This window comes from Myxocyprinus asiaticus, chromosome 36 (genome assembly GCF_019703515.2).
Source record: "Myxocyprinus asiaticus isolate MX2 ecotype Aquarium Trade chromosome 36, UBuf_Myxa_2, whole genome shotgun sequence".
NCBI classification, from domain to species: Eukaryota; Metazoa; Chordata; class Actinopteri; order Cypriniformes; family Catostomidae; genus Myxocyprinus; species Myxocyprinus asiaticus.
Genome location: NC_059379.1, coordinates 9,473,493 through 9,484,265, shown reverse-complemented (window position 1 = coordinate 9,484,265; position 10,773 = coordinate 9,473,493). Strand labels below are relative to the sequence as shown.

Sequence of the window (10,773 nt, the reverse complement as noted above, 5' to 3'; positions counted from 1 at the left end):
ACATATCGTGCTGGTCATTGATCATGCAAACGCGATTACTTCCTGGTTTCAATGTGGGACGAGAACCAAGATCCCTGATGCTGCTGACGCAACATGCGATCAGTCGCACCATAGGATAAGGTAAGCACATTTGAATTGATGCAAAGATGTCTGATGGGAGATGCCGCTTGTCAGTAACTCAGCATAATGAGGTCAATGTCAGGGTTCTGAAATATTCAGTAGCAACATGACTTCCGGTGTGATCATGTTGGTAATAACCATATTGCTTTCAGTTTGATAAAGGCAATACACACAAATTTCAAATAAATCCTTCCTTTCTTTCATGACCTCTTCTTTGTGTTTTTAGAAGTAGAATCAACTCTAAACCTAAACCGTATTATCTAAATCTATAAATAACCTTACTTTCCATACAGTGAATCTATTTCAGGAAATGGTCATAAAAAAATAAAAAAATAAAAATAAATAGAAAAAAAAAAAATGCTGTGCTTGTAAAATTGTCTCTCTAATAGGTCTAATCAGATCATAGTAAACATTTAAATAGATGTTAAATTCCATCAAAAAGACAGAGATTATCGTTTACTCTCATACAGATGCCCCACCACACCCTAAAAACCCTAAAACTAAATTTACCATAGACACTATATTTTCCACCTAAGTTACAAGTACCACAGCTATTTTACTACTGTAAAAACATAGTAAAATTAATATGGGATCATATATTCTAACAGAGCAAGAAGCTTTGTGAATCTTTGTCATTTTAAATTCTGTTGAAAATTCGATGGCAAGATACCACAGTTTTACTTTAGTAAAAGTAACTGTAATAAGTGTGGTATTTTAACAGAAACTATGGCTACTGTGGTAATACTTTGCAAGGGATGTACCTGTTTTTAAAAGGATTAAATATAACAGTGAAACAGTTTATTTACAAAGCAATAATTACCGATTTACTTTACTTGAGCCAAACATTTTACAGAAAGCATTATAGATTTAGATGGATGATTATTTTAACTTCTGGATTACTGAATGTTTAAATGCTTGTGGGCTCATTAGTAAGTCCTCAAACCTAAAGTTCTACAGCTTAAAATAGATGCACTTGATTAAGATTGTGATGTGGTTGAGCTAAATTGTTGGGAATGAAGTCTCTGAGAACCTCAACCTGTGGAATTTTGATGTGAGACAGGTTAACACACTGTCAAAATATATAATGAACACTGTCAGATTCCAGTCGGATTGCAGACTCTCTTTTTAAAACAAACCCACTGAGAGGATTGACGGTACTCGTGGGAGCACAGAGGCCATTGAGAGATTCCTTATGAAAATTAAAACAAACAATGCCAAGGAAAGAGAAAAAAAAAAAAAACAGATTGGTGGAGAGCTTGTGCTAGTGGCTGCCTTAAAATAGAGATAGTTGCAACTGATAAACTCAAGAAAATGGGAGGGTTAGCGAGAAGGACAGGGAGAGAGAGACAGATAAGGGTTGGGTAAAAAAATCAAATTCCTCAAAGCAGTTGCTGTGGTTGCTAGTGCCTGTGAATCATCCAAATATCCACTTTGTCCTGTCAGTTTCCAGTGGTGCTAAATAGATAGCTGTTAACCAGCCAAATTAGCCTCTTCGCTCACTGAAAACCAAACTCCCAAAAGGCTTATGCACAATCCAGAAAATAACAAACCCACAATGAGGAGCATCTTCTGGGGCCCTTGGAGCATCCTGCAACCGCCTGGCATGGAGGAGGCAAAGAGATAAGCTAAGACAATGAGACTGGATGGAGTGGGACAGATAGGAGAGCAGCCAGGGTCTGGGAAGCACTGGGATGAGGACTGCTTGTCTGCTGGTCTTTAGCCCTGCTGGAGCCACAGTGCACTCTACATTTGATTATTTCTTTCTTCATTTCATTTATGTTGCATTAACTAAATGCTAAGTGAAAAATGCGAGAAATAATATGACTGATAGACTCTGCGTTTTGTTCATATTGATATAGGAATTAAATAAAGTCACTCCATGTTATTCTTTTAAAACATGTTTTTCATTTTATTACAAATGTGCTTTAATAAAACCCATAATTAAAATTTTATTTAAATAATTGTAACTGCATAACATGACTGATAATATTGCAAAAAAAAAAAAATTATTTGATATTGCTCCCTCTGAACATAAAGTTGAAGTGTGTGATTTCTGTGCCACTACATCATCACCAAATGAAAATGCAAAAATAAAGACTTATTTCAAACAGATTTCCCAAACATTCACCCGTTTTTTCATTGGTTAAAAAAAAAAAAAAAAAAAAAAAAATGGCTTTGTTAATAATTTTATCTTCATATTAAGTTGGGATAGGAGAAAATACTTAAAATGACACATACCACCTTTAAAATTGAGCAGCACTGATTAATGAGTGTCTTTTAGAAACATGTCTTTCTCTCAGAATCTCTCTCTCTGAAATTGGACTCTTTTTTTGTGCAACCTAAAACCCAAACCTGGGGGAAAAGTGACTCCATATTCTGTATGATTACCACATTGGGGGTCCTATTCCGGTCTTTGATCCATTGACATAAGAGACATTCTTAAGATAACTTTGCAATCTTGTTTCCCAACTCAAAAATCTCCAATAATCACAAAAAAAAAAAAAAAAAAAGAAAGAAAAAACATCTCGAGTACATTTATATTGTCAAAAGCAGACCAAATTTAAAGTTTAAGAAAAGGCATTTGTGTTACAAGGTTCAAAATCCAAAAGAAATCGCCCACCCTCCACACATCAAAAAAAGTGAAGAGAGGTAATAGTGTAGATTATTCAAAATAGATAAACTGTATATGTGTACATATTTTAAAATAAATAAATTTCCAAAAAATACACTTATTTTATATGTTCTTCAAGATAATTGTAAAGGTATATAAGCAGCTAGACTTTTTCTACATTAAATATGGCAGAAGGACTGATTTGATCTCCAAACCCTAGACAGACAGTGAATAATTCACAGTTCACAGTCCCACTGAGCATTGTTGCATAGTTCCAGGTTTTATGTATAGAGAAAGCCCTGAGCTTTGAATAAGCAGTGCTTCTCTTTAACTTATTGAAATTACAAATATGTCCATAATCAGACTGGGAAAATGTTTCCATACACTATTATCATTACTCAAAATTTAATTCAACCAATGCAAAGTTTCGACCTCCATTTTCTCCAAGACCTAGAGTTCAAAATGTCAAAAGTGTTGAATAAAATCTGGAGCAATAATAATAATGTTCAAACACCCCTGCTGAAACAAAAGTCTAAGCTGATTCGCAGGTCTTAGCTGGTTTAAGATGGTCTCCCATCCTGGATAAACTGGTCTACAGCTTTAGCTGGTTTCCACGAGTACCCAAAACCCCTCTAAAACCAGCAAGGTTTCAGAATTTAGATTTGCCTGCATTGGTTGCATTGTGTTCTGCATCATTCAGTATACAACTTGGGTTGGATTTGTACACTTTTATACTATAATTTCTCCATATCCTGATTGGACCACTTTTGGGTATTTTGCAAAGACATAAGCTGTTATTATGGATAGGTACATATTCCTGTTGCTGGTGAGGTCACAGTGAGCCTGGTTTTCCAATAATTCAGGGTCTTTCTCAAGGTTTATGGTGTTACCCCATTGTTCAAGTGTTGTCAGTCATCCCAGCCAAATTTCCTACCAGTCATCTGGTAGAACTTCATATTGAACGGTCTGTAGAAGTCTCTTAGTCTCTGCACTACCTCAGAGTTAATGTTTGGGTGGGACCTCCCTTTGGTTTTGCCCAGGCAGTGGGGCTTGCTGCTGCCCTCAGCCTTCTTGAGACAAGGGAAGCCCTTGGTCTGGTTGAAGTAGAAGTGTTTGTCTGTGATGATCCTCTTGAGTCCCAGGAAGTCCTGTACATGACCCAGCTCTCCAGCCGGGTCGCTGATCAATCGTTCTCCACTCACAAACAGAATCTGTCCCATGGGGAAGAACTGCAGCCAGTTGTCCAGATGCTTGGCATAGATGCCGATCTGAATGGCGCTCCACGAGGTGTCTATCAACCCTGTAGTCCTGTTTTTCAATGTCAGGCTCTCAAAAGTGGGAATATCAGGCTTCTTGGACAATGTTTGTGTGTAATCAGAGATGGCTCGGGTGACGGGGTCCCGGACCACCACAATCAGCTTAGTGTCACGGGACATGGCATAGATTCGAGCTGGAGCTTCACGGGTCACAAAGTAGCTTGGTGTTTTCTCCATTGTGATCTGGCCCTCCAGGGTCTTAGGCATCAGGTCCCTATAGTGTGAAATACAAAAAGGAGATAGATAAGTTTGGAAGTACATATGCCATTCTGACAATATTGAATTACTCAGACTTGTTTGTCCATGTTTCTAAACTTCTACTTTTGATCTGGTATACACCATAGCATCGTACTCTACCAAGCTTTGTGCTCTAGCTTCAAAACAACATCCAACACTCAGAGTTGTTCTTCAAGCTGACCTCTGTTAACCTCTGAACAGGAGATTGCTTTTCTGAGAGGCTCTTATTGTTGCAGAGGTTCATCTGAGTGATTTAACAAGACTCCATTACACCAATGGCCCCAACATCACCCTAGACACCCTAGTTTTATCCTATGTTTGACCCTTTTCTTTGCATCATTCATATTTCAGAAAGTTATTTTGAGACCTTTCATTATTTGGACCTTTGTTGGGAAGGAAATGGACTCTAAAGTAGTAAAGAAGAAAAAATCCCATTCATTTTCTCTGTAGGCAAATAGATTTTTGAGGATTAATTTAAACCTTTAAAGACAGACCTTACGTGAGCTCTGAGGATGTTTATCGATGGCGTATGCTTCAATCCATGCTAATGCAACTCATTAAAAAAGTGTTTGTTAAAGGAATTTCTGGTGAAGAACTAAACTTCCTTTCCTGAATCCTGAAAAGAAAGATCCACCAATCAGAATGTCGAATTTTAAAGTTAAAATTATTGTTTATGTACTTATAATCAACTTTAAATCAATAGTTTTACATTTTTATACAATTTTTAATTTGATCACGCCATTCACAATGCTTGATGGGATTGTAGTTCATGATTTAGAACTCTTCTATGAAGGACCTCAAGAAATCCCAATGGGAAAAAGAATAATGAAAAAACAAAAACCTTCTGGAACCAAGATGGCTGAAAAAGTGTGCAGGCAATGTTGTTCTCCATTGGGAAGGACACTGAAACTTTAAATGAATACTTGTCCACGAGAACAAAGACTGACCTTTTTGTTTTTTAACTTTTGCTCATGGAACTACGATCTAAGTATTGTCATGCTAGCTTTTTAGATAAAGAAAAAAATCTCTTCCAAAGTCCCCTGTTCTCTTTAGAAAAATAGCCATCCATTTAGTCTCCACTATGAGCAGCAAAAACTCCAGCTAGCCAACGGGTGCAGCCATAACATTTGGCTTGCAGTTTTCCCCGCCTTCTACCCTTCATCTCTAAGGCTTTTTTTGCTTTGCATTCTAGCTCTGTCGGATGTTTAAGAGGAAGAAAAAGAGTCTAATCTATTTGTCCATGACAGTGTCTGTCTCCCTTGCTCTCGCGCTCTCTCTTTCCACCGCTTTCCAATGCCTTCAGGACAGTGACCTGAACCAAAGAGGATAAAAGCAGTGGATTAATGATTTACAGCACTCCACTCCACCATTTAGAGCCTCATAAGGCCTGTTCACTTTAAATTCAGCCCAAGTGCAGTGTGCAGCCCTCAATTATTTATCTCCCTCCACCGGGGGGTTTATACTCTGACAAAAATGGACTCCCCTAACTCTGGTGGTGGTTTAGAGGCCGTAATAGCATTAGTGGGCTGGGGTCAGCGGCTTTAGAGGGTCCTTCAAGTCATTCTCAAAATGGCACCTCTATTTCATTGGCAATTGTATTTCTTGTCAAATGCCAACACAAATACTTGCCCTTTGATAAGAATGTGAGCCTAGTGAATTTGGGAGTTTTCAATATGGATAGTGAATTGGTGGGTTTTTGTTAAATGTGAGCCAAAATCATCACAATTAAAAGAACCAAAGACTTAAACTACTTCAGTCTGTGTGCACTGAATTTATTTAATACACGAGTTTCACAATTTGAGTTGAATTACTGAAATAAATGAACTTTTCCACGACGTTCTAATTTATTGAGATGCACCTGTACGTGCTACGCAGCTGTGCTGATAGACAGTCTTGAACACCACAATGTGCTGATTGACTTGCCACATATCTTACCTCAGATAAAAGAATATGAGCTTCACCTGTACTAAGAGATGACAGTGAGGTCATGACAGTAATTATTGATGGGCAGACAACCAGCAGCCAGGTGGACCCAACCTCATGCTGATGTGGCAGCAACATTTCCTTCAGTTCATGGGGCCGATGGGGACAACCTTCTAGCACAAAAATGTACAACATTGCCTCCTTTATGAAATAGGCATGAGCCCAGTCCAGAGACACCATTCATATTTAATAAGATGCATCTTGTTTGTTGTAAATGCAATATTTGTGTTGTGTGTGTGTGTGTGTGTGTGTGTGTGTGTGTGTGTGTGTGTGTGTGTGTGTGTGTGTGTGTTTCTTTTTTTTTTTTTTTTTTTTTTTTTTAAGAAACCTAAAATAGAGGATCAGAACACAATTCCTCAACCAACCTTTGTCTTCTGTTTTGGATAAAATTCCAAAAAAACGCTTTGTTCAGGTCAAAAAAGACCCTGTAGAGTACAGTAAATACACAGCACATCTCTTTTAATTATAAACATGAACATTGCCATAGGCTTGTTTTTCACTCTAAACACAAGCTTTTTAAAATATAATTTCATCTGGAAAGAGCGCCAGCTACATATCAGTGGTGGTACATTTCTTCTACAGTAGATGTACAATAAGATGTACAGTAAACCCTCATTTTGAGTAAAGAAAAATTATAAATTAGAATACTAAAGCTATATATATATATATATATATATATATATATATATATCAGAATACAAGTGTCTGCCTGGCTGATGAATAATACATAAACATAAACTTCCATTGAAATTGTCCCCACACACACTGTATCTCGGGATCAGGATATCATAGAGACTTGGGGATGGTCTCTTTTGACTTGGGCCAGTAAGCAACCATCTTACAACCATTTAGTAATGCCCTAGCAACCACCTAGCAACACCCAAGTAATCACCCAAAACACTGCCTAAATATAGTATCATAAGAATACATTTTTTAAAACTTATTCATGTATCCATTGTTGTGGAGAATCCAAAGGAGTTTTAATAATGATTTATGATCAAATTGTGATCAAATACAAGATTAATGTTTTGCTATTTTTAAAGGAATAGTTCAGCCAAAAAATTTAAATTCTCTCATTATTTACTCACCCTCATGCCATCCCAGATGTGTATGACTTTCGTTCTTCTGCAGAACACAAAGATTTTTAGGAGAACATCTCAGCTCTGTAGGTCCGTACAAAGCAAAGCAAGTTTTTTTTTTTTAACTATTAATCTTTGCTTCCGGCCAGATCTCCTATGCGCATGCACAAGAGGGTTGAGTTCACATTGCCCTTTCGTGTCACGTAAGTGTGTTGGCATGTTCACGCAAGAAGTGACATACACGGAATCACAGCCAATGAAGCTTCTGTATAGCGTTCCTCCTCCTCCTCTGTTGTAAACAACACTGAAATTCAGTATTTTTTTGAGCACGCTCCGGTTCTAGCATGAACATGCCAACGCGCTTTCATGACGCAAGAGACCGCATGAACTCGATGAGAGCTACTTTAATGCTTCTTTTTTGTCATTTTTGGAACTCAACAACATCTGTCCCCATTCACTTTCATTTGCATATAAAAAAGAGCAGAGTGAGCATTCTGGTAAATATCTCCTTTGGTGTTTCACAGAAGAAAAGTCAAATGGGTTGGAACAACATAAAGATGATCAAACCATGACAATTTTTGTCACATTTCAAAATATTTTGTGCTCACAGAGTGTTTATGACATACTATAACATACATGTTTATCAAAACATTCCTTTTTTAAGTACAAAACATTTGTCTCAAGATGTGACTGTTTGAAAAAGACCAGCAGTCACGGATAAACCTTTCTGTCAGAGCACAAGGCCATTTCTCAGAGACATTACAGCCCTTAGAGAGTTTAAAAGTTAAACAAACTCTTGCATTCTTGTAAGTCTCAAACACATCAGCAAGAGAGAGGGAAACAAGGGAGACCTGGGAAGACAGAGGGAGAAAGATAAGAGAACACATGACAGACAGCTTTCACAGCTTTAGCATTCTCATAGGTACTGTTTAAAAGGGATTATGCTGGAGGGAGAATATTTTCCTCCGTCCCCTGGCAAGGGAAAGTGAGGCTTTGTCTAACAGATGTTTATTGGCGGTGCAAATTATGTAACATTTGAAGTAGCTTTGCCTCCAAGCACACATTATTTACAGCCCTTTCAGAGCAGCTTTTGATGTCTTCTTCATGCGATACGAATATGACTCCCTGTACACACATTCAGGCATTTAATACAGGCAGAAAGCCTCAGTCATTAAACACATCCGGTTCACTGCAGGGTCCGAAATGAACCAATCAAAATTCAAAGAATAATGGCCAAATGCTTTGTCTTGCATTTCAGCAATAAAGAAAATAACATATTAATTGGATCATGCTATGAAATCCATGCACAAAATTAAGCCAATTAAAGAACAGTAATGTATAATTTATAATTAAATTTGAAGCATGTATTTTTTATGTTAAAGGGATAGTTAATCCAAAAATGAAAATTATGTGATCATTTCCTCAACTTTTACTTTCTAGTTTGTAAAAGTGTGAATACAATTTTCTCAACCATGATGTGAGTTTGAGGCGTAACTATCTGTTTGGTTTATCAATGAGAGACAGGGGGAGTGTTTGGGAAATCTGTTTGAAAAAATATTCTTTTTGCAATTCCGTTTGGTGATGCTAGTGAAATTAAACATATTCGCTTTAAAATCTGTGCAATACATATTGAGCAAAACACCATGTAAACAGCTCAAAACAGTCCTTCCAACATGGACTATGCAGATTACACAAATTAATTCAACCTTTTCTTGAAGCATTCTGTCCCATTTGTGTTTAATGCAAATTAACTGCTGCCAAGCAACTCTCTTCAAACTAGATTTACTTCTCCCTGCTGTGGCATAAATGTGGCGTACAAGGAGAGACAGAGGGTGCGGCGAGTCAAACGGATGGCAATCACAAAAGGCATAAGGGCACATGGGCCATACCGCCGTAGTAGATTTATGTGTCCCAGTAGAGAGGTATAGCACACATAAATATCTGCTGTCCAGAGCAGATAATCGCCATCTAATTGGCTCAATATTTTTGCCTTTTGGCTAGACAGTCTCTTTCTGTCTCTCGTTCTTTCTCTCTAACCACATTCCTCACGTGTCATTTTTCCGGCTGGTGAACTGCAACTAAGGTCAAAGGAGTATGTCTGTGATTTAAAACCATGGTCAAGGTCTTTGTGTGTGGAAAGTCTGTGTGTTTGGAAGTAACACAACTTAAATAAAAGTGCTGTACAGTTCTGTACATAGCTACAAGTTTCACCTGTCCTAAAGCTGTGATTGACGTTCTGGTTTCTGACAGGTATGTGAGTGTTAATTACTGCTGATGGCAGCAGAGCAGGTGAATGAGACAGTGTTTTTTCTACTCTGAGATCATTCAACCATCAAGTAGACTCTGGCTGTTGAGAGAGGTCAAAGCACGAGGATCGTAATCAACTGTATTGATGTGTTTGAAAATGTGTGAGCTTTTGTAATTAGCCATCCGCAGAGTTTAGGGTCCTAACCTTTTATTTTAGAGGTGAACATTGTGTTGATCAACCAATAAGTGATCTTTCACAATGACTTTCAACAAACATCATGGTTTTTCATTCCAGGCATAGAGCAACACCTATCTGTGTACATTGTTGTGTGTTTTAATAGAGTGCAAGTCTGGTTCCAGAACTAAAAAATCTCATTCATCCATTCTATAGAGGAATTGATTAACAATGATAACTTATAAACCTTTAAAGACAAATCCACCGTGAGCAACTTAGTCGTTAATTGATGGTCAGGGTTGGGAGGGTTACTTTTGAAATGTATTCCATTACAAATGTAATTTGTAACATATTTCGTTAGATTACACAAGGTCAGTAACGTATTCTAAATACTTTGGATTACTTCTTCATCACTGGTAGATTTTTTCACTTGTTTTGACGATAAAAACTCTGCCAGTACAGTAAGACAAAATACACATGTTAAAAATACATTCTCTGAAAAACCTAAATATCTTATGCAGTGCTGTTTTAAGGATTTTTAGATCTTTTTACAGGAAAACAATACAAAAATTATTATCATGAATACGATTGTTGCCCTAATATCAAAGGTCTTACTAGAAAAAAAGAAATTATGATCCAACGTGAATTTTCTTGATAAAAAAATATGATCGTGCCTGGTAACATGTGCATGTAAAATGGCTAGAAATAGCATTTTAGCTTAGCGTAAAGCTGACAATTTACACAAGGTTTATTTCTATTTCTTCTGCTCCAAACTTACTTCAAATTTACTTCTCTGTCTGCTCATATGAATGTTACACATCATAAGAAAGTGTTTCACTGCTGTTCAAATGCACTTTGGATCGCATCATTTATTTGTATAAATGTTTTCCATCTGAAAGGACTAAATATTAAATGAAACAAATGACAATACAATGCAAAGTAATCTCTTCAGCAATCAAAATACTTTTTGAATGTAACTCTATTCTAATTACCAATGGTTTAAAC

The 10,773-nt window shown here is 37.1% G+C and overlaps 1 protein-coding gene across 1 annotated transcript in view; it reads right to left on the bottom strand.

Moving 5' to 3' along the window:
• Positions 1–2,069: 2,069 nt before the first annotated feature.
• The window catches only part of LOC127427038 (heparan sulfate glucosamine 3-O-sulfotransferase 3A1-like), a 43,830-nt gene continuing 35,126 nt past the window's right edge, over positions 2,070–10,773 (bottom strand). Inside the window, exon 2 of the mRNA XM_051674346.1 lies at positions 2,070–4,261. Within this exon, the coding sequence (XP_051530306.1) occupies positions 3,640–4,261 (622 nt within the window). The 3' untranslated portion in view covers positions 2,070–3,639. The remainder of the gene's footprint in view (positions 4,262–10,773) is intronic.